This window comes from Myotis daubentonii, chromosome 3 (genome assembly GCF_963259705.1).
Source record: "Myotis daubentonii chromosome 3, mMyoDau2.1, whole genome shotgun sequence".
NCBI lineage: Eukaryota > Metazoa > Chordata > Mammalia > Chiroptera > Vespertilionidae > Myotis > Myotis daubentonii.
The window spans coordinates 199,290,087-199,313,430 of NC_081842.1; the positions used below are offsets into that span (position 1 = coordinate 199,290,087).

The following is a 23,344-nucleotide window of genomic DNA, read 5'->3' on the forward strand; positions in this document are numbered from 1 at the left end:
ATGCAGATCTTTAAAGGGGAAGAAAAGTAAGGCGGGGAGGGTGTAGGTAAGTTTTAGGATAAGTAACTTAAAGTGTAAAATATATATCACCAGTTTAGAAGCGGGTTTTTGGGTTTGCTTTCTCCCCTGCTTTATTGGGGAGGACTTGCCATTGCTTTTATGAAGTGCTTGCTAGCCATGGATGCCAACTGACTTCTTCGATCGAAGGCCGGAGGCTCATGTCTGGTTCCAGCAGCTGCTTGAGCAAGTCCTGGCATTCGGCCGAGATGCCCAGGTGAGTGGGGAAGGACACCCCCTTCTGCTGCTGCCACAGCATCTTGGGAATGTCGGTGTCATCAAAAGGTAGGCTGGCGCAGAGCATGACGTAGAGGACGACGCCCATGCTCCAGACATCACCCTTCTTGCTGTCGTGGGGGATGCCCTGCAGCACCTCGGGGGCGGCGTAGGCGGTGCTGCCGCAGAAGGTCTGGCTCAGCTCCCGGCGTGACTTGGGCAGCACCTTGGCGAAGCCAAAGTCAGTCAGCTTCAGGTTGCAGCCCTGCAACAAGGCGTTCTCACACTTAAGATCCCGGTGGGCCACGCCACGGCCATGGCAGTAGCGGATGGCCTCGACCATCTGGCAGAAGAGGGCCTTCGTTCGGCTCTCGGGCAGTGGCCCCCCGTTCAGCACGCAGTCAAATACATCCCCTCCCTCAGCCAGCTCCATCACCAGGTAGATTTTCCCATCGGCAGACTCCAGCATCTCGTACACCTGGATGATGTTCTTGTGGTCCAGGGTACGAACGATCTGGAGCTCCCGAGGCAGGAATCTCTGGATAAATTCTGAGGAGACAAGGGGAGAGGAGGGTATCAGCCCTGAAGAGCCTGCTCCTCCCTCCTGTCTCCTGCCTTCCAACATTCCTGCCCACCATGTCTGGGGCTGGTGCCTTCTAGTCACAATGTCAAGTTCCCTTTAACAGTTTTAAACATCTGGATGCTTGGACGGTACAAAAAATAGTCATCTTATTGTTGTAGTTAATACATTATTCAAAGGAACTACACGTCAACCTCAAGGACTGTTGGGAGCAGCCTGTGAGACGAGACCATGGATACCCAAGTGCTTGGGGATTGTTGGAGCCACTGAAGCTCCTATTCTGAGGCCTGATTTGCCCCCAGTGTGGTGACCCAGCTCCCCTCACCCCTGCCTCCTGACCCACAGTTCTTTCCATGAGCCTGGTCCTTTTCCCATCTCTACCACCTCCACACCAGCCCTCTGGGAGCCCTGATCATGGCCTCAGCTCTCTGTTCCCCTGATGGGCTTGGGTTCTGCCTCTGAGGACCTGTCACCTCCTGCCACGTTAATCTTAGGTTTTGGAGGGTGTGATGTTCCCGGACTCCCAGCACCCCTCTGTTCCCCACTGACCTACTCCAGAGCCACAATGGCTCTTGCAGTGATCCTTCTGACTGGAGGAAGCCCCCACCCGCCTCCGCCAGCCCTCCCGCCGAAGGGGCCCCAGCTCACCTTCTGGCCCTCCCATCTTGTCTATAATTTTAATTGCCACCTTTCTTTGGTGTTTTTTGGAAAATGCTTCTTTGACTTTGGAGTAGGTCCCTTCCCCAATGGTCTTGCCGAGCTGGTACCCATTGGAGAGCAGAAAGTCCTCCATGCTGTGCAGCGTCTCCTTCCTCTCACCCTCTCAGCTCATGCTGCCTCTGCGAGGCAGCTCTACTCCACCATAGCCCTTGGCCGGGTCCCTTTCTCCCCAAGGACTTCATCCACAGCAGCCCCTATCGCTAGAACATTCAGCCGCAGATGGTGGGGAGGGAGAGGGCCAGACATGTTTAAACTCCAGCCCAATTGTGATGTAAATGTGTGACCCTTGGCCAAAATGGATAGTGCCCCTATCTGCCCTCACCAGCACCGGCACCGGCTGAGCATCGCTGCGCCCCCACCCCCGAGCCGGGCGGTGAGTTGCAGCCCAGCCCGGCGTGGAGGCGCTCTCCGGGCTGTCCGCGCTGCCCAGATGCCGGGCTCCTTGTCCTGGACGCCACCGGGTGCTGGAGCCGCCGGCGCCCCCATCGGGCCGCTGGGGGTCTGCGCCACCCAGGCTCCAGGCGCCATGGCAGGAACCCACCGGCTTCCTGCTCGCGGTGGGTGTCGGGCGGCGGGAGGGTTCCCTGGCGGGAGGAACGGGTTCTGTGAGGTCAGCACGCCCGGCCCGGGTCACAATGCAGCCCTCCCCCTCGACGCCCGTGTCCGCACACGCCGCAGACACCTGCCCGGCTCCGCCTGGACCGGAGCGTCCTTCCGCGGCCGGGGCTCAGGCAGCTGCGTCCAGCCTGGGACTGGCCTCGGCCTCCAGCAGGTGAGGGGCGGCCCGGGGCGGGGACGCGGGGAGGGAGCGCCCGGCGGTCCGCACGCGTCCTGACCGGCCCTCCCCGTGCAGAGCGACCCGGGGCCTGGACATGAGTGCCCAGGAGCCCCCTCAGGGTCGGAGATTTCCCATTGAGGCCGGAGACTCCCCTGGCCTTGCCGCCACCCCCGAGTCCCAGGACAACCCAGAGCCGGTCGCTACGGAGCACAACCGGGTCAGGTGAGCCGGCGCCCTGCCCGCGGCCCCCCCTGCGCTCTCGGGTCGGCCCTGTCCCAGCGGGTCTTGAGCAAAAAGCCATCCCCAGACCGCCGCCCAGGTAAGGGCCCCACGTCCACGCCCAACCCCGGAGACCGAGTGCACCCCGCGGATGGGTCCCCAACAGCGCCCCCTGTCGCACTGCTCCCCTCAGGCCGCTTCGCCGCTGCCCGGGCTGCCACTGCCTGACGCTGCTGCACGTGCCCATCGACGTCTACCTGGCTATGGGCGGGAGCCCCCGGGCCCGCGCCACCTGAGTGCGCCTAGCACGTCGCGCGCGCCGAGCATGAGACAATGATGCACATTTTAAAATAAAGAATGATGCACATTTTAATAAAGCACAGCATAAACTGTTCTTTCCACTCCGGGCTGGCCGTGTGTGTCTGTCCCGTCGGATCGGGCCGCGGACTTCTCTGCTTCATCCCAAAGTACCTTCCCTGAGGCTGCCTCCTGCCTTGGGTCCTCCCAGCCCCAGGGCTCTCCCTTCGGTTCACTCTCTCTGGCCGGGTGCCCACCCTTCCCCCTTTTCTTGCTAGTCATGCATGACCCCTTCTCTGGCAGCCCTTCCTCTCGGACCCTTTCCCCTTATCCTTCCTCTCCCCCGCCCCTCTCTAGGTCTCCAGTGGAAGTTGTGTTACTGTGCCCCCGGGCCTAGATAAGCTCGGGATTGGAGGGGGTGGGCAGACAACTTGAATAAAGAGAATGCCCGCCCACCCCAGGCCCATTCAATTCTCCCAAGATGCACTTGGGTTTTGCTACCTGCTGCTTTGTGACCTGGGCATCTCTGGTTTTGTTGGAAGACTTAGGGGCTGCCTCTTCCATTTTGACCCTTGGTTTCTCCTAGAACCGTTGGGACCAGAAAAAAGATTGGGAAATAGGTCATTTGAAAAACTGATTTCTTATTCCTATTTTACAGGTGAGGAAACAGCCTTGAGAGCCATGCTATCCTACTCCTGTCCTCAAACTCAATACCCTGAAAGCCACCCACAGGAAGGGCCCATGACAGGAAGTTGCCTGGGAGTGTAGTATTTAAGCCGAACAAGTATTTTCCACTTTCCAATTTTGCTTTAATGAACCTGTATTATTTTAATATTGGAAAAATATATTTAAGCCAAAGATTAGGTTCAGTCTCATGAGATCTAAGTACAACTGACTTAATTTCCCTCCCCTAATCACAGGGTAGAAGGCCAGCTGTCCTCAGAGCACTTCAGAATCCCACGGTCACCTGTACGGTGACTTCTCGACTTCCACACAAATGCTCCCCGAGGCAGTGCCAAATGTGGGAAGCTTATTGAAGGAGAGGATGTTGACCAAAAGGTCTACTTTGAAGTGAGGACTTTACGTGACCATTCGGCTCCTGGTCCTTTAAGACAATGGTCGCCAACCGGTGGTCCATGAGGTCCAAAAGGTTGGCGACCGCTGCTTTAAGACGTCCTGATTCTTGAAAGCCCCCCACACCTATCTTTCCCCTCCACCATGATAACCCCTGGCATCAGGCACTAGTGCTGGCTTTTCCCTCCTCCTTCACTGCCCTCCTCCACCCGTCCCTCCTGGAGAGCCCCTGTTAGGTGGAACAATCCAGCTCTTTCCATCCCCACCAAGCTTAATGTCGGCCCTCTGCAGCCTAACAACCCATGCTGCTGCTCTGCAGAAAAAGGGCCTCATTCTCTGTAAACAGTGCTCACCTCCTTAGGAGGATGTTTTCATTTTAAGGGAGAAAAAAATTATCAGGCTCTGTATTGATAGGGTCTCACCATTGAGAGCAACTGAAGGTAGCTTGAGCAAAAAGGAATTCGCTATTTTAAGTGCCTTGGAAGGATATAAGTAGTGATTAAAGCAAGAACTGTAGGAACCAGGGCATCTGTCTGGCTATAACCAAGGATTCAGTCCCACCAGGACTGCCCCATTGTTCCTCTCTCATCCCAGATTATCTCCTGGGCAGGCAGCACGTCCACAAGCAGCTTAGAAATCCCAAGAAGGGAGAGGCGTTTCTCCCAGTCGCTGTGTATCTACCCGTAGAGCAGTGGTTCTCAACCGTGGCTGCACATTAGAATCACCTGGGAATCTTTTTAAAATCCCGATTTCTGGGCCTCATCCTCCAGAAATTCTGTTTCTTTGTTATGGGGTGAGGCCACAACATTAGTAACAAAGAAAAAGAATTTCTGGAGGAGGAGGCCCAGAAATCAGGATTTTAGAAAGATTCCCAGGTGATTCTAATGTGCAGCCAAGGTTGAGAACCACTGCTAGAGGAATAGCAACTGGCCCTTCTTAAATCATGTGTACACACCTTGGGCCAATTACCATCGCCAGGAAGATGGGAGACTGTAACTGACAGGCTGGGCCACAGGTAAGCCTTCCCTTGAGGTGTAAGTAAGCCCAGCCAGTGACTGACAGCATCACCAGAAAATAATGGGTAAAGATGGAGAAAGAAACAGACCAGGAGCAGAGGCAGCTTATGCCAAGATTAGAAGATTGGTATGTCTGGGAGCGAAAGAGGCCAGAAAAGAGAGGGTAGAGACTGGCAGGGGCCAGGGTGACAACTCTCTTCTGTGGCAATGAGGAGCCTTGGGCAGGATGACCAGATGTCAGGCCTCTGGGTTCTAGTTCAGGCTTTGTCCCTGGCACAGACAATACAGGTCCCCCAGGCCTGTGCAGGGCACTGCAGATTCAGTGGTGAACCTGACCGACTCGGGCCTTGGCCCTCACAGAACTCACATGGCTACGAATGAACCACCAAGAGGCCTCACACAGGCAAGCCCCTTCCCTTAGGGCCCCTTTCCCCACTGATTTACAAAAAAAAAAAAAAGGCACTGGCTGATTTCTTTGGACTTTGCCAGCCCTATAATGCTGAATCCTTCCCATCTTGCCTTCTCCCATCTCTCTTACTTCCTTTGTTCCATCTTCTCAACCTTCCTTTCCTTAGGGAAAAAAAATATATATATATATATATATATATATATATATATATATAGTGAGGGATGCAAAGATTCCAGACAGACACCTTGCCAATGGGCCAGACCCTGGAGCCAGTTAGGTCTAGAATGTCCGTGAGTAGGGCATTCTAGGTGGAAGGAACACTGTGACAAAGGCAGAAAAGTGCAGGGCAAGTTCAAGGAATTCAGTTCAATCAACTTTCACCAATACCTACCTGGGCCACACCAGGTGCTGAGAGCCCAGGCCTGAATCTGAATCTGATCACGTGCCCTTGCAGAGCTCAGAATTCAGGGGATCCAGGGATGAATTCACAGGAGAGAAGCTGGACTGAGACATTGAGTTTGAACTGTTTTGTGGGCGACAGGGAGCACCACAGGCTCCAATCTGGATCACTGCTCTTTCTACTTCGCATCATCTCCATTCTGTCCTCTGCCGCTGGTTCTTCTTTCCCACTGAAAAAGTCACTGGCCTAAATTCTAGTCCTGGGTTTGAGTCCTGACTACCATTTACAAGCTGTGCAACCTTGGGCTAGTTACTTAGCCTCTCTGAGTCTCCTCTCTGAATCTGTATAATGAGATTAATGACACCTGGTGGGAGGTTTCAGTAGTCATGAGTACAGCACCAGGCGGGAATCTCTGGCATAGCTAGCACTTGAAGAGGCTGATGCTGCTCCTGCAGTTGGCTTCAAGGGGCAGCAGAGAGCTGGCAAGCCAAGTCCCCAGGGACTGGGTGATACCCAGCCAGGGAGGGGCTTGGGGAAACCCTCTTGCCTCCCTCTGCCAGCTTCCCAGCAGTTCTGCTCAGAAGCCTACGAACTTGGTAGGGGGGCATTTCCAGGGGAATCCCCAAGTGGTAAAAGCAGAGTTGCCTCCCTCACCCTGATCCCAGATCCCAGCCTTACTGTCTGGACCTGAGGAATGGGGAGGGGCCCAGGGAAAAGGCGATGCTTGACTCACTGCCTTCCCTCATTCTCTCTCAGACACCTTATTAGCCAGCCCCTCCCTAAGGACTCCTTTTAGAGGGAGGGGGTGAAGTACAGATGGACCCCCAGGTTACCATGGAGTTGGCAGGGGAAGGGTTGCTATGTCGTCATGGCAACGATTGACGTCAGCACCATCTTTTCCCATTGCTTGATATGAAACGGGGGCAGCCACCCCAACCACAAGCAAGTTCCCATAAAACCTTCTCCCCTTACTGAGCCAATCAACCAGGGGTCGACAGGCTTAATATAGTTCAGGAGTTGAAAGCACAGACTCTGATGCCAGTCAAACCTTAGTTCCAATCCTCCTCCTGCCTCATCTTAGCTGTGCGAATTCCTTAAATGCTGGAAGTCTCCTATGTACAATGTGGGTACATAAGCTGGGGAACTCCAGGGTTCGTGTGAGGATCCCAATCCCGGAGAATCATGCTGGCAGTGGGCACTGGGCCAACTCGTGTGAAGTCACACTGATGTCAGGGACTGTCCAGAGTCCTGACAGCAGGGGATGATGGACCTTCAGCTATAGACTCACAGTCCCTAGAAGGCTCCTGAGACTTCCAAGGACTGGGTCCCAGAGATTGAGCATCTCAGAATTTGGGGGTCAGAGTGGAGCCAGAGACAGTGGAATTTCCAGACTCTGAGGAAACCCCAGATATCACTTTCCCTGAAACCCCATCACATCTGGACTCTGACCCAACTTGCCTTTTGTCCTCCCCTCTGCCTCATCTGGGTCTCCTTAGCAGCCTCCTCCACTTGGGCCTCACCTGCTCCTCTAGGAAAAATGATGAATGAGGAGCAGCTGGGAAGACTCAGGAAACCCCAAACCAGGTAGATCAGTGAGTTGGACACCACAGGGCTATGGGTGTCCCAGCTCCCATGCCTCTGCCCACCCACCCTTGGGATAAGGGCACCAGAATCATTTTCATCCCCTCTCTCTTTCCCAACCCCAGTCCCAATGACCACAGTCCAGTCTGCCACCCCTCCGAATCAAGCCCTCATTGCTACTTATCTGGATTACTCCATCAGCTCCTAACCAGCCCCTCTGCTTTCTTCCTCGCTTGATTCCTCCAGTCTGGACTTGTTTTATAAAGACCACAAACCCAGCCCTGTCATTCTACTGAAATCTCATTCGTGGCTTCTTTACATCACTTGTCCAGCCACTGGACACCCCTCAGCTCTTCGCTAAACGTTTTTCCCACCTTTAGGCACACCGGTCCTCCTGCCTGGAATAGCCTCCTTTCCAATCCCACTGACCCTTCAGATCTCCACCAATTGTCACTTCTCAAAGAAGGCTCTGCCCACCTGTTTCTGCCCTCCCATAGCACCTAATTATCCCACTGTGTACTTACTATATTCTTTTATCCCTGCTGAATGGATTCAGTGAGGACATATTCACATCGACACCCCCAGGGCCTAAAATGGGAGGGCTAAGGATTTTGTAGAATGTCTGCAGATTAGATTAGCTAGCGAATGACTGCTTGATAAGTCCACCGAGGAGAGGCCACAGTGCTGTAGAAGGAAAAGAGAGCCAGCTGGGGGTGTCCAGAATGGCTTCCCTAGGGAACTGACACTGGAACTGAGATAAGCAGTTACCCAGGCAAAAACCTAGGGTGGGAAATGGCCCAGCACTGGGATTGGTGTGTGCCATGTGTGAACTTTTTGCTGAAGACATTGGGCAGAGGGACATACTCATGGTTGGAAAGAGAACCCTGGTTGCTTTGTGGGAACAGACAGCCTAAGAGATCCAGAGTGGCAGCAGCCTCCCATGTGCAAGGCCACAGGTATTGGGACCAGGTGTGAGCAGTGGAAATGGAGAGAAGGGGTGGGATTTGGGTGTGTCTCAGAGAGGACAGGATTTTGTAGCTCCTTGAATATCGAAAGGGAAGAGTATAGAACCAAGCCCAGATTTCTAGTTCAGGCAACGGAGAAAAGGGCCAAGCTAGGGAACATGAGAGGAAGGGCAGGGAAGAGAGGTCAGGGCTAAAAGAGAGAAGTGAGTCCCTGACACAGGCGGACACCAAAGGTACGGGAACCGATGAGAGGCGATTCCCTCGGGACAGACTGCGGGGCCCGGGACACCTATGTTTAGGCCGTGAGCAAAGGAGGAGAAATTTGCCATGTGGCAGCAATCAGTAAGATAGGAAAATCAAGAGTGCAGTGTCCAGAAAAACAAGGACACAGAGTACTTCAAACAGGAGAGAGTATGTGACTGTGTCAAGTCAGATAAAACCTTGAGAGCATCCTTTGGATTTAACAACAAGGTCAGTGGTGATGACCTTGGTGAGGAAAGGTGGGGGCGGAAGCCACACTGTGTGAGTGCCCAGGTAGAGTGTGCACACAACTCTTTCAAGAATGTTGGCTGTGAAGGGATCTGGAGAAGGACACAGGGTTGAAGGAGGGCTTCCTTTTTCAAAGACAGGAAGGACTACAGCCTGTTTGTTTGCTGCTGGGAAGGAGCCATCAGGGAGGGAGAGGTTGGAGAGAAAGAAAGGGGAAGGAATGAGAGGAGAATCCCTAAGGAAGGAAAAGAGATTAAATCCCCAAATGTGGTTGCACAATTTGGGGGGTGGAGGTGGGGCAAGTCAGGACCTGCACTGGACTCTGGGGGCTCAAAACAGCTGCCCACTCTCCCCAGCAGCCAGTATGAGTCACTGGGGGGAAATAGCCCCAACTGGCAGTGTGGGGAAGGGAGCTGGGCCAGAACGCTGCTCAGGATCCCCAGGGGTTGAGGGCTCTGAGCCCTGAACCCCATGCTCTGGGCAGGACAAGGGCACAGAAGAGTTGTCTCTCTCTTAGTTGGGGGGTGGGGGGCAAACAGAGTAGTAGGAAGCCAGGGCTTTACTTTGGGCTTTTTTCTACTCCTCTCTGAACCTGTTTCCCTTTCTGCAAAGAGTGGGTTAGACCAGATTAAGGACTTTTTTAGGGGGAGAGTCAGGAACCCTTTCTAGATTCTTTCCAGAAATATACTTGTGTCTGGAACTTTGCAGACAGTTTAGGGTCCTGAAGCTCCCAGAAACGCATTCCTGAACTAGATAAGAATTCCTGACCTCGAGCTGGCTGAGAGCCGCTGACATTGAAGAGGGCCCTGGAGCAAGGGGAAAGGCTCTTAAAGGGCCCAGTGAGCGGGGCTCCTCAACCTGGGAGCAGGGAGGCCTTTTGAGGTGTGGGTTCCACCTGAGCACACACACCATCAGGTGTGAGCGTGGAGGCTGGAGGGGAACGGGGAAGGTTTATTCAACCGGCAGCTGGCCTTCCTGCCCTCCGCCCCCTCTCGCTCCCTCTGCCCGCCCTTGCCCTTCCGTCCCAGGTCCTGGGGCCGTGTCCAGGGGACGCTTACGATCTGGTGACCGGCTCTCTCCCACCAAAGCGGCTGGTGAAGTCAGACAACGGACTGGACCCGCCAGAGGGGCTGGCGCTGCCCGCCCCCGCGCTGCCAGCTGAGGCCTCTGCTAAAAACAGCCGGCCCAGGGGGACTATGGGCTTTCGGGCCCCTCCACGCCTGGGCAGGTATTAAAGAGGCCGAGGCCGGCCAGGCGGCCTGGACACCATGCTGTTCACCGAGACGGCCCACTTCGTGGTGAACTTCCTTCTTTCCCGGTGAGGGGCTGGGGGGGAAGGGGGGGCGCCAGCAGTACCAGGGGCCCTGGCCTGGCAGGTGGGGGAAGGAGGCGCCAGGCCCTGGGGAAGCCCCGATGGGGGCCTCCAACCCCCCTCCCAGTCCCGCTGACTCCACCAGGAGTGACCCCGGCCTTCGAGGCGGCCCCTCCTCCCCCTCGTGGTCCTCTCCTGGGGTGACCGCTGCCCCACGTCCCCGCAGGCGACCCCGGGCCACGCCACCGCACCACCTGGACCAGGAGCTGTGTTTCTGGGGCTGCCGGGGCCCGTCCCTGCCGGCGCCCGCCGCCCGCCGCAGCCTGGGCGACTACTGGCTGAGCCCGCAGCGCCGCCTCCCGCCCGGCGCCGCCTGGCGCTGGCCGGCGCGCAACCTGCTGCTGCTGCCGGGGGCCACGGGCCTGGCCGACATCCCCTCCGCGCGGTGGCCCAGCTGCTACGGCGCGCGCCCGCGCCTCACGTGAGCGAGGGACCAGGGGGGAGGGGCTCTGGGGGCGGGGCCTACCGCAGGGGGCGGGGCCTGTGAGAAGGGGCGGATCCCCACAGCCGAGAAGCCAGTCAGGAGTTGGATGGGCTGGGCTTGACGGTTCCTGCGAGCGGGAGGAGGGGCGGAACTGCGGAGGGCGGCGCCTGAGGGGCTGAGAGCGGATAAGGGGCGGGGCTAGGAGGAGTGGGCGGAGCTCTGGGGGGCGTAGGGGAGCCTTGCTCCCATCTTGTCTGCCAAATTTTCCCGCCCTCCAGGTGGACGCACCGGTGGCAGAATATTAACTACCACTTCCTGGGCAAGAGGAAGAGACATCTAGTTCCTCTGCGCCCGTGAGAACCGGTAAGGGGCGGGGCCTGGAGAGGGGGCGACCACGGAGGGGCGTGTTGTGGGGGCGGAGCCTAGGGGAGGGTTGGGGAGGGGCAAGGCCTGAATGCCAGGTGGGTGCGCGGCTGCTGCAGACTTCAGGACCAGGAGGAGTTGAGCTGAAATGGAAGAGGCACGTGAGCCCGGCTGGTGTGGTTCAGAAGGCTGAGCATCGACCTATGAACCAGGTCAGGATTCGGTCAGGTCACCTGCCCCAATGGCAGGGTCAATCCTCAGTAGCAGGCGTGCAGGAAGCAGCTGATCAATGATTCTCTCTGATCATTGATTCATCTATCTATCTCTCCCTCTCCCTTCCTCTCTGAAATCAATAAAAATATATTTTTTTTTTTTAAAAAAGAAGAGGCACACGGGCTGGGCGGGGGTCTCTGCGGGGTTATTTATCCCTGCCTTTCTCGTACCACCACACACATATTTTAAAAGATTAGCATATTTTAACTATATTAAAATTCCTGTTCTTCAGAAGACATCTAAAAAAGTAAGAGTTCCAAATAGGGCTCCTCAAATAATGCCAACTTTGTGCCCTGCATGAGGGGTGCTGGGACCAGTTAGGTCTTGGCTTTGGGCACCAACTGGATCAGGACTGACTCCAGCCCTTGGCCTGGTGACTAAGCTGAATAACCTCAGGGAAGGAAGGCGGGGTCCGCTTGACAGGATGTCACGGTGATCATCCTGTGTGTGCGCGCATGCTTACCTTTCTGTGCATCTCTGAGCGTCTGCATCCTTTCAGCATGCCTCAGTTTCTGTGTATCTGTCTATCTCTGGCCTCTGTGTCCATTTATTCAACAAATATTTATCAAGGGCCTTTTTAGTGGTTTGTGTCAGGTTTATACACTGAGTCACAGGGTTCACATTTAGTGAAACAAGCGGTCGAAGTCCCTGCCCTCATGGAGCTTATATTCTGGTTGGGGAGACAGACAATAAAAAGGGGTCAGAGGTAAAATGCTCTGTGTTTAAGAACAAGGTGGGCCAGATGCTACTTTATGTGTAGTGGGCAGGATTTGGTCGTGTTCACAGACCTAGAAGAGTGCCTGACTCTTGCTTGGGGCTCAGTCAATGTTGAATGAATGCATTTGTTGGTCAGAAAGTCTTGACTGAGGAGGTTAACTCTCAGCCAAAGGCCTGAAGAACGAGGGGGTCAGCCACTCCAGACCCCGGGAAGAGTGTTCTGGACAGAGGAAATAGCATGTGTCTAGTGGGTGGCCTCTGGCTGGCTGTCCTCAAGTACCCCTATTGCCATCTCTGTTCCTGTCTATTTTTTTTGTGATCTTGGGAGCCACAGGGCAGGTTTAAACAGGGCCACTCCAGGGTGTCTAGAGTGAGGTCACTGCAGAGCTAATTCACCCCACTGAACCATTCTGGCCTGACCAGGCTGGCCTGGCAATTTCCCTAAAAGCAACCCCTCCCACCCACCCCCCATCACCTCACCACCACCCCCAGCAGCCTCAGTCCCCAGACCTCTGGCTCCTTTCCAGGGTAGTATCCTGCAGCTTGGAAGGAAGGAAGTCCTTCGTCCTGTCTAACCACAGTCCCTGCTGGCCAGCCCTTCCTCTCACTCTGCCTTGTGGGCAGAGGGGAGGAGATGGGCTGGCCCTGTGGGAGCAGGTACTGCCTGGACTGAGAGCCCAGTAAAGACCTGACAGAGTGGGGGTGACAATGCCCCTGCATTCCCCAGGAGATAAACCTCAGAGGGGCAGAGGTAGTCATTCACCTTGGAAGCCTCTGCCACATCCATTATCTCATTGAACCCTTCAACACTCCCCTATTTTACAGATGGAAACTCAGGCAGGCCCAGAGAGGAAAACATGGCAGAACTGGGACCAGAACCCAGGTCTCCTGATAAAGTAGAAATAATCATAACAAATAATATTTATTGCACATTGATCTCTGCCAGGTACCATGCTTAAGCGTTGCATTCAATTATCTTTCTTTTAAAAAAAAATATTTTTATTGGTTTCAGAGAGGTAGGGAGAGGGAGAGAGAGAGAGAAACATCAATGATGAGAGGGAATCATTGATTGGCTGCCTCCTGCATGCCCCACACTGGGGATCGAGCCCGCAACCAGGCATGTGCCCTGACCAGGAATCGAACTGTGACCTCCTGGTTCATAGGTCCATGCTCAACCACTGAGCCACCCTGGCTGGGCTCAATTATCTTTCTTAAGCCTCATCACACCCCTGGGAAGTGGGAACCATCATTATTTTCATTATCCTCCGATGAGACTGAGGCTCAGAGCCATTAGATGACTTGCCCAAGGGCATCTGCTAGTTCATGGCAGAGCGGCATGTAAGGCCAGGCAGCCTGGCACGCTCAGCGACACACCCTGTGCCCTGTGGTTCCAGAGGAGTGTCACAGATGTCTGTTTCCCAGAGATTTGGGAAGACAGACTTCAGGTTCATCGCACGATGGTCCTGGAGCTGACTTGTGCCAAGCCAAGATGAGCAGAAAGATGGCCTGGGAGCACTGCACAATCTCCTGGCCCTCTCTGAGGGCGAAGATGACCTAACTCTGACCTCTCCTGGGCTCTCTGCCCTTTGGTGCCCAAATAAAGCCGCTTCCGCCTCTCTGTGGCTCTCTCAGTTCTCCCATTCCCACACAAGGAGTTAGACTGAGCCCAGGGGTTGGGGGCATCTGCTGTCACCCCCAATCTCCCCACTGCACCCATCCCCACCCATGAACCCCCCAGTAGGGTAGACTGGATGAACCAGACCTGGCTCCTGCTCTCCAGACTCTCACAGTGATAGAAAGAGAAAGGCAGAGATATACTTCAGCTCAGTAAAATGCCACGGGGGCGGGGGAATGATGACACTGGTTTCTATGAGGCACAGAGGGTCTTCTGGGCCAAAAAGGCTACCGGAGGGGTCCCTTGAGCTGAATCTTGACGGGTGAGCATCAGGGAAGGCACACACGCGGCACAGCAGTGCAGGCAGAACTGGCAGCGTGGAGAAAGGTTTGGTGATTTGTAGGCGGAAATGGTCATCTCACTGATGGAATGGTGAGACCGGCAGCCAAGTGGACTTGGACTAAAATGTAGCTAGTTGGGCTTGGCGCTTCAAAGAAAAAAAATTTTTTTTGCTTCAAAGAGTTTGAAGGCCAAAGTAGGGAGTCAGACATTCTCCAGAAGGAAGTAGGGAGACATGGACAGGTTTAAAGCAGGGGGGGGACATGGTCCCGTCAGGGCATCTCCAAGCCTTGAGCCCTCCGGGGTCTCAGGTCCACGCTGGTGGGCAGTGAGTGGTCTCCAGCCCTCAGTCAGTTCCAAGGTGCCTGGAACCTGTCACAGTGCCCCCCTTACACACTCTCCCAGCTCCCACGCAGGACTGAGTCCCAGCACTGTCTTCAGGAGCCCCTCCTCTCTAGTGGATCCCGTCTAATCCTGTGGCTTCAAATTTGGAACACTGTCCCCCCCCCCCCCCAACTCCTCTGAAGTCCAGGTTTCTTGATCCATTCACTGCAGCCTGGTGTCTCCACTCCAATAAGCATCTCAAACTTTAACTCTGAGGCTGCACTCATACTCCCCAGCTCTGAGAAGATGCCATGTGAGCGGTGCTGAGTGGGAACCCTAAGCCCAGAGGTATGGCCCTCTGTGGTGGGGAGAGCCATTCCTTCCTCCTGGGGCATCTGAAAGTCCTCAGGAGTGGTTTGGTCTGGGTTTTAAGAGGAAAGTAGAAACTCAGAGAGCAGAGAAGTGGAGAGGCATTCGAGGTGGAGGGAACAGCATGTCCCGGCCCTGAGGTGGTCGAAGCTCAGCCTCTAAACTAAAAAATCCAGTAAAATCTGAAGTTCAGTGGACTGAGGAGAAAATGAGGACAAGGGGGCCAGGAGCTCAATCTCTCAGAGGCACCGGGGGAGGGCCACCGGGATGCGGATAGAAGGGAAGGAGAATTTGTGGATGGACTGGGAGGGGACAGACAGATAAAGTATGTGCTGGAGGGGGCTCCAGAGGGTGTCTTTCTGGGAAAAGTCACTAAAAGGAGGTCCCAGGGGGACACTTTGGGGTGCAAGACAAGAGAAAGAGAATCCTCAGGCTTCTGGAGAGAGGCAGATTCCTTTACCATTTAAGGAAGATATTGAGCCAAATAAATTTCCCTCTGAGCAATTCAGTATCTGGTCAGTCTGGATCAGCCTGGTCAGTCCCTCTACCACCTGCCCCAGAAGACTGTTGATGGAGAGACTGTAAGGTTTTCTCAGGGTGGTCCTAGAAACCTCATCTCTCCCCGGGGCAGGGAGGGAAGAGAGGGAAGGAAATGGGCACACAGCTGAGTGCTAACTTTGTGTCAGGCCTTTGCCTGGCATGTCATGTAATCGAATCTAGAAACATTGTTGAATTTCTCGGGTGCTCCTCGCCTCAGGACCTCGGTTTTACAGGCTTTACTGGCTGGCACTAGCTCATTTATCTCATAGTAGCCCTAAGAAGTGGATACTGTTATTCCCATTTTACAGATGAGAATACTGAGGCTCAGAGAGGGCCTAAAGAGGCACACAGCTAGGACATGATGAAGCCAGCTCTTCACCACAACTGGCTCAACACAATAACTCATTGAACCCTTTCCACAACCTGAAGTGGCACCCAGCGCCCTCATTTTAGAGTGGGCATGGTGAAGGTCAGGGTGGGGAAGAGTCTTGTTAGGGTCATAAAGCTGGAAGATAACCATAATTTGGGTCCAGATCATTGGAGGAAGAGGCTGAATGGGAGAGGTGATGAGCAGTGTGGAGAGAAAGGGGTGGGACTGGGGACTGGTCTGGGAGAGAATTTTAGTTTCCCTTTTAAAGGGACTTCCCCTAAGTGGGGGTTTTTGGCTGGAAAGTTGTAAGCAATCCACATTCCACCTCTTCCCCAAAGACACTCAGGATCTAAAAAGAAACTGAAAGCTGGGAAAGTGGAAGGGAGAGGCTCAGGGCAGCCCAGAAAAACAGGATTGAATTTCTGGTGACTTCATCAAGCCTGGGGGAGATATGTCGGTGAACTGAGATTACACACCTCTTGGCTATTGGAGAAACAGCCAGAGAAACGGCTCTGGGACAGTGCCTGGGCCCTGTGCATTACGCAGCCACCCCCCGCCCCACCCCATTTCTCCCCACCCCCCCCCCGCCCCCCCCCCCGCCCCCACACACCACACCACACCACACACAGAGACCAGGGGAAGCGGGAGGGAAAGGAGTATTGGGATGATCACTTAGTAAGTTCTGTCTAGTAACTTATTAAGTTGTGTCTAATAACAGGTATATACCTCAAATTAATATAATAATGTATGTCAATTATAATTGAAAAATTTAAAAATGATATTTTTAGGTCTGGGCTGCCTTAAAATTCTGAAAGGAAACTTGCAGAATCCCTGCCCCTGTGATTTAGTGACTGGTTGCATGGTGGGTCCCAATAAAGGCCCTGAACTAGCTCAGTATCTAGACCAGGTTCAAGGCTAAGTGATTGGCAGCGAGGCTGCAGACCTGCATCCTCCTGACTACCTTGTCAGAACCTAGCATACCCAGGATGCCAGAGAATCACGTCACCGGCCGCCAGCCCTGTGACTGCCTTGCCGACATCTGACTGCTCCTCCCAGACCCAAAGCATCAGAACCGCTTTGGATGCCTCCATCTGAACTTGGCATGGCCCTGCTCCGCAGAGCCTCTGAAAACCACTTTCTGCTAGTCCTGACCTCCCCCACTTCTGCTCACATAAACTCTCCTCCTCGGGGCTTCGGTTTCCTCCTCTGTAAATGGAAACAAAGATGCTACATATCTCACTGGTGGGAAAGAATGTATGGGAAGCAGCATGTAATCAGTGCTAGCAGCTTTGGTTATTATTACTGCTGGTCATTCCTGCCTTGTTAAGCGCCGTGTCAGTATGAAAGATCTCCGCAGTGGCCCAAGGTCTCCATGATTCTGTCCTCTGGGGTTTCCCCTCCCCCCCTCTGCTGGCTCCCTCCCCGGCTCCTTTCTGGGGTCATCTCCTGCTGCCTGCCCCTCCAGTGGCAGTGCTCCTTACCGCCCTGGTACTTTGTGGGTGACCTCATGTGTTGTGTGGCTCCTGTTAAAAGCAATGATCGGAGGCCCAGATTTTGTGGGGTCAGTTCTGACTTAAAACCTTCTGTCGGTTGTCCCTGGATGGTCTCTAGTCAGGCTGGGCCCTGGCCTTGGTGATCTCATGTCTATGTGCTGAAGTGTCCTGGTCATCTCCCCGAGTGTCCTCTGGGCACCTCACACTCAACAAGTCTAGATTCAGCAAACCCCTCCCAATTATTTTTTTCCTCCGATGCCTTGTCTCAGTCAAAGAATTCACTTTGCCAGCTGTCACCCACAAACAGAAATGTGGGCAATAACTTCATCACTTCCTTCTCCCCACTCAACCAACCCCTTCACCCCGCCAGTCACCGGATCCTAGGGAGCCTGTCTCCTGAACTTTGCTCCGGACTAGGCCTCTCCCTCTGTCCACGTCCTCACACAAGCCATTTGCTGTTCTCCCTTTGTCCTGCTCTAAGCTCTTCCTCCATCCCCTGGCCCACCCACATGCCGCCCACGATCGATCGTCTGGTTTTTCTTCTCCCCCTTAGGCATTGCCTGCCTCTTCCCTCAATGGGAAACCCCTGTGAGCAGGGCCTGTGTGACTCACAGTTGACACTCTGCCTTGGTGAGAGCAGAAGGAATTCCAGTCTTTGTGAGTGTGAATCAGAGCCCAACCTCTCACTGTACAGATAAGCAAACTGAGGCCCAAGAGGAGAGGGGACTGGCTCACAGTTACAGAGCAGGAAGAGGCAGACCTGGGGCTAGAACTAAGGTCTCTGGGTCCAGGTGATGTTCCTGGAAGGAGACAGGGACCCTGGGGCTGGGAACACCCCTCTGCCCAGCTGGCCCAGGAACTAGCCTCTCTCCTTCCCACACCAGACCCCGCCTTAGCTGTGCCAAGTCACCATTCCTGAGGCCTCCACGGGGACCTAGCCACTCGCTGATGTCTTCCCGCATCTCTAGGACTTTCCTGACTAGGAAGGCCCATCCTCCATCACTGCCTAGGTAGTGCTTACTCCCACCTCACCTGGCATCTGATCTGATCCCCACCACAGGGCCCCCCTCAGAGATCCCAAAATGCCCCCCCCCCCGCCTCCTTTATGGGACAGTGTTCTCTGCTGCCCTCCTCCATCGTCAGCCCCACCCTACATCTCTCTGAGGTCCCAGGCTTCCTGCCAGGGAAATTCATTCCTTTCTGTCCATGGGGACGAGGAGCTTCTCAGACCAGGGCCGGAGGCTGAGCCTTACCAGAGAGCTGGGAACAGATGGGGGATGTACGAAAACATGGGGTTTTTAGTCTCTGCAGCTTCCCTTCCCCCATGTATCCCAGAGTCACCCTGTTTTCCCATTCCTCCTTTCCCTGCCACTCTTCCTGGCCGAAGTTCACACCTCAAAGATTCTGACCACCACAGCCTCAGGGACCCACTGAAGCACACCCAGCACCCATGCGCACACATACAAAGTATTCACTCTTTTGTCCACACACCCATAGACATCCTTTACACAGCCACACACACTCATAGGAATACACCCAGTCACAGTCAGACAATAGTCAGCAACATGCAATCTCAGGGACAGACAAGCACACACCCAGAAAGTCTCAGGATCACCAAGAGTCACCCTAAATACACACAGTCACACAAGGATGCAGACTCACACAACCACAGCTGTACACACCTGGTCACACACACACATGCAGAGTCACAAAGTCTCTCACACACAGACAGATACAGAGCAATACACAGTCACACACACAGAGAAACAGACACACACAGTTGCACACAGGCCCCTGGAGACGCAGAACAATGGACACATTGTTTGGGCTGGCAGCAGCTGGGGAGGAAGGAGCAGCAGTGTGGACACAGGAGCCGTGGGGGCTGCTGTACCCACCCCCTCACTCCTGCAGCATCCTCTAAACCTCTTCCTTTTTCCAGAAGCCAGATTCTGCTGGGGCCTAGATTTGCTGAGGGACTGGGCTCCCATGTATCCCCCTGCCTGCAGCTTCCAGCAACGTCTGGTGGATAATACAGGGGCTCCCTGTGGACCAGCCTCCTTCTGAGGATCTGGGGACTCAGGGTCCTTTAGCTCTGATGCTCCTTTCTCCTCCTGGGATTATCCAAGCAATTTGCCTCTCATCCCCCGAAGGGCAGTGCCTGGAAATCAGGAGCCTTGGGATCTGCTCTTAACCTCTGACCTCAACTTCTCCTCAACTCACCCACACCCTCCAGCTAAGCCCTACCAGCTCAGGTGGGTAGCTCCTGGCAGCATTGTGGGTTCCCTATTGTGGCCAGCACAGAGCTGCAGGTCACCACGTCCATCCCTTTGGCAGTGGGTAGAGAAGTCACTGTCATATGAGAGCTGCAGCTGGGCCTGGTGTCCCCCCCCCCGCCCCCCCCCCCCCCGACCACCACCCCAAAGCTAGTTCTTCTTGCTTCCCACCCTGACCAAGCGGCCCTAGATCTCAACAGAGAATTCTTCCAGGGGTTTCCTTACAGCCTTCAGCCCATTGTAGCACTTTCTTGGCTCTTTCTTACCCTCAGCTACTGGTATGTGCTGTGTGCCCTTGAACATGTCACTTTCCTTTTTTGAACCTCAGTGTCCCCGACTATAAAATGGGAGGGTGCTAATGAAGCTGAGAGTGTTATGTATCCAATTGTGGGTGGGGATGGAGGATAGAAGAGTGAGTGCTGATGTAGAAGCCACCACAGCCTATCTCTCCACCCCATGTTGCCTGCTCTGTGGTTAGAGTTCCTGATTTCTCAGGTGTGTGTGTGGGGGGGGGGGGGGGGGGCGTGGAGTGCGGGGTATGTCCATCCCTGAGAACCTCGGTCCTCTCAGGAGGCCTTACCCACTGTAGGTTGGACGGAAGATAGACACCAGGCTGAGCTAGCTGTCCAGGAGACAGCCTTGCTTTTGTAGCACTTTGCTTCCTCCAGTTCCCATCCCCTTCCTGCTGCACAGTGACAACACACACAACCCCTTCACCCCAGGCAGCTGCACATACACACATCTGGGGCCAGCCAGGCCTCTGGGGTTCCCATGGCCTGTCCAGGCTTGGAGGGAGCCTTGGTGATGTCCTACCCCTCCTCTTCAGGAAGGTTTGTTGATCCCCCTCCTGGGGTACCTCTGCCTGCTTCATGGGGAGTCCTGATGTAGGGGAGCAGGTGTGGGGGGGAGAGCACCGGACAAGTCAGACAGAATATAACAACGTCTTTGAGCCCCGGGCTCCTCAGCTGTCAAAGGGAGATCAAGATGCCCTTCAAGGTCGCAGGACCACCTTCCAAGTGTCCAAGCTGAGGGCATGAGAGACCAAGAGTGAGCTTGTCTGTGGGGGCTCGGCATGACTGGTCACCAAGGACTGAACTGAGGGATGAGGATGGGGCCTCGCCTCACCGGTCTGGCCGGAACGATCCAACATGTGCTCAGCCCCCCAGGCTGGCTCGGGCAGGCCCGCAGGGAAGTGGGCGGGACCTCGCACCTGTCTCCAGGCCTGAGGGGGTGCAGATCCTAGCGAGGGGCCCTGCAGCTTCGATGACCGCATTCTCTGGAGCATAACTCACGACCAGCATGTGATGAGTTAGCCCTTCAAGAGTTCTCGGGGGAGACTGCCAGGGCAGGACCGAGGCAGTGGGGCTACTCCCGGCGCCGAGAGGCGGGCCGTGAGAGGAGGGAATGTTTGCTCGCTCCCCTTCCCTCCAAGAGCGCGCCCCTCTGCCCAGCTCGCCAAGAGCCCGCCTCGCTCCTTCCACATCACACCCCACCGGCCGCGCGGGCTGGGGGACCAGACCTCCAGCATCGCCCACTGCACTAGCGGGGCGCGCGACCTGAGCCCGCCCCCGCCCCTCGATTGGGCGCTCATTTAAATGCCCAGCCACGCCCCGAGCTCGGGGCCCAGATATATAGGCGGCTCGGCGGGCGGCGGGCGGCATTCTGGCGCGGAGCTGAGCGGCGGCGGGCGCAGCTTTCGGGTCGGGCGGAGCGGGGGCGCAGCTCGGTTTCCCCCGACACCCCTCCCCCTCAGGCGCGAGCCCCACCCCTTCGCCGGCCAGGCCGACCCCACCGAGTGATCCCCTGCGGCGCGAGCCCGGGGCGGCTCCGGGCGCCCCCCCAGCAGACCCCCGCATCATGGGCAGCCAGAGCTCCAAGGCTCCCCGGGGCGACGTGACCGCCGAGGAGGCAGCAGGCGCTTCCCCCGCTAAGGCCAACGGACAGGTGGGTGCGCTGGCACGGCCCGCCCTGGCCCCCTCCTCTCGCACCTCGTCCCCTCTACGGCCCTGAGCCGGGGCCGCGCGCTTTGTCCGGCCCGGGACACGCGGCAACCCCCTCCCCCGCCTGGTCCCTTTGTTCTCGGCGCCGCAGCCCCCGCGGGCAAAGCGAGGGGAGGGGCGGGGAGGGGGCGCCGGCCGGGCCCCGCCGCCTTCTTTGTTCGCCGCCCCGGCCCTCGGCGCTGCCCCCGGGCCGCCCCGAGTGCCGCGCGGGGAACAAAGGGCCGCGCCGAGGGGGCGCCCAGGGGCCGTGGGGCGGGTACCCTCTCCTCGGAGCACTCCACCCGCAGCCGCAGCCCCAGCCCCAGCCCCGGCGGCCCACCGCCCTTTTCCAGGGGGCAGTCGGGAGGAGGGGAGGGCCCGCGGGGGGTGGGGGCCGTTACACAAAGCAGGAGGCCGGGACGTGGGCCGTCCAGGTGCGGGAACAGCGCCCCGGGGCGGCTTCCCGCCCAATCTCGGCAGCGCGGCTGGCGGCCCGCCCGGCCCCGCGGCCGCCTGCGGGTCTGCGCGGAATGGAGAGCGCGCCCCGGGGAAGTGGGTGGGGGCCACGGGACCCCAGCGCCTCCTGCCGGCCGCGGCCTCCGCTGTCGGCCCCAGCGCGCCTGGAAGGGCAGGAGGGAGATGTTTGACGGGATCCCGGGTGCGGGGTGAGGCTGCAGGAGGAGGAGTCGAGCCCCCGCTGTCTGGAAGGGATAGAGGCGGGCTGGAGTGGGGTGGCGTCCTGAGCCTCACTGCTGTCTCCTCTGCCCCGCAGGAGAATGGCCATGTGAAAAGCAATGGAGACTTATCCCCCAAGGGTGAAGGGGAGTCGCCCCCTGTGAACGGAACAGAGGAGGCAGCCGGGGCCACTGGTGATGCCATTGAGCCAGCACCCGCTAGCCAGGGAGCTGAGGCCAAGGGGGAGGTACCCCCCAAGGAGACCCCCAAGAAGAAGAAGAAATTCTCTTTCAAGAAGCCTTTCAAATTGAGTGGCCTCTCCTTCAAGAGAAATCGCAAGGAGGGCGGGGGTGAATCGTCTGCCTCCTCACCCACAGAGGAAGAGCAGGAGCAGGGGGAGATCGGTGCCTGCAGCGAGGAAGGCACTGCCCAGGAAGGGAAGGCTGTCGCCACCCCCGAGAGCCAGGAGCCCCAGGCCAAGGGGGCAGAGGCTAGCGCTGCCTCCAAGGGCGGAGACACAGAAGAGGAGGCAGGGCCCCAGGCTGCAGAGCTGTCCACGCCCTCGGGGCCAGAGAGTGGCCCTACACCTGCCGGCGAGCAGAATGAGTAGCTGGGTTGGGACAGGTGGGTGATCTCTAAGCTGCAAAAACTGTGCTGTCCTTGTGAGGTCACTGCCTGGACCTGGTGCCCTGGCTGCCTTCCTGTGCCCAGAAAGGAAGGGGCTGCTGCCCCCTCCCAGCCACGTTCCCTTTCCTCCTTTCCCTCCTGTGGATTCTCCCATCACCCACCTGGTCTTCCTCTTAAGGCCAGTTGAAGATGGTTTCCCAAGTTAGGTTAGTGATGTGAAATGCTCCTGCCCCTGTCCCTACCTCTTTCCCTGTCCCCACCCCTACATAAGGCAATTGCTGTTTTCCTCCCCAATTCTTTTCCAAGTAGGTTTTGTTTACTCCCCAAATCCCTGAGCCAGATGTGGGGTGCCTACACTCCTAAACCCTGAGTGTCCAGCCTTCCTTGTTTTTAGTCTCGTGCTGTGCCTAGTGGCACCTGGGCTAGGGGAGGACACTGCCCCTGTCTAGGTTTTTATAAATGTCTTACTCAAGTTCAAACCTCCAGCTTGTGAATCAACTGTGTCTCTTTTTTGACTTGGTAAGCAAGTATTAGGCTTTGGGGTGGGGGGAGGTCTGTAATGTGAAACAACTTATTTTCTTTTCCCCCTCCCATTGTTGTAAATAACTTTTAATGGCCAAATCCCAGATTTGTACTTTTTTTTTTTTTTTTTTGGTCTAACTTTTAAAACCATTCTCTTCCACCTGGTTTTACTGTAACATTTGGAAAAGGAATAAATGTTGTCCCTTTAGTGGTGCTTTTTAATGAGTGGCCTTCTGGGGGAAGGGTGAGAAGATTGGTTAATCTCAGC

General features: G+C 56.0%; 3 protein-coding genes across 3 annotated transcripts; 2 read left to right on the forward strand and 1 right to left on the reverse strand.

Moving 5' to 3' along the window:
- Positions 1 to 153: 153 nt before the first annotated feature.
- TSSK3 (testis specific serine kinase 3) lies at positions 154 to 1,679 on the reverse strand. Its single transcript, XM_059690355.1, has 2 exons — positions 1,502 to 1,679; positions 154 to 822 (listed from the first exon to the last, which is right to left on the reverse strand). Exons 1-2 carry the CDS (start codon positions 1,644 to 1,646, stop codon positions 158 to 160), a joined length of 810 nt encoding a protein of 269 aa, XP_059546338.1. The 5' UTR covers positions 1,647 to 1,679; the 3' UTR covers positions 154 to 157.
- Positions 785 to 3,069, forward strand: FAM229A (family with sequence similarity 229 member A). The gene is made up of 3 exons (XM_059690354.1): positions 785 to 2,345; positions 2,427 to 2,573; positions 2,764 to 3,069. Exons 1-3 carry the CDS (start codon positions 2,209 to 2,211, stop codon positions 2,864 to 2,866), a joined length of 387 nt encoding a protein of 128 aa, XP_059546337.1. The 5' UTR covers positions 785 to 2,208; the 3' UTR covers positions 2,867 to 3,069.
- A 17,854-nt stretch (positions 3,070 to 20,923) lies between these two features.
- MARCKSL1 (MARCKS like 1) lies at positions 20,924 to 23,284 on the forward strand. The gene is made up of 2 exons (XM_059690359.1): positions 20,924 to 21,217; positions 22,025 to 23,284. The coding sequence occupies exons 1-2, from the start codon at positions 21,131 to 21,133 to the stop codon at positions 22,535 to 22,537; spliced, it is 600 nt and encodes a 199-aa protein (XP_059546342.1). The 5' UTR covers positions 20,924 to 21,130; the 3' UTR covers positions 22,538 to 23,284.
- The last annotated feature ends 60 nt before the right edge of the window (positions 23,285 to 23,344 follow it).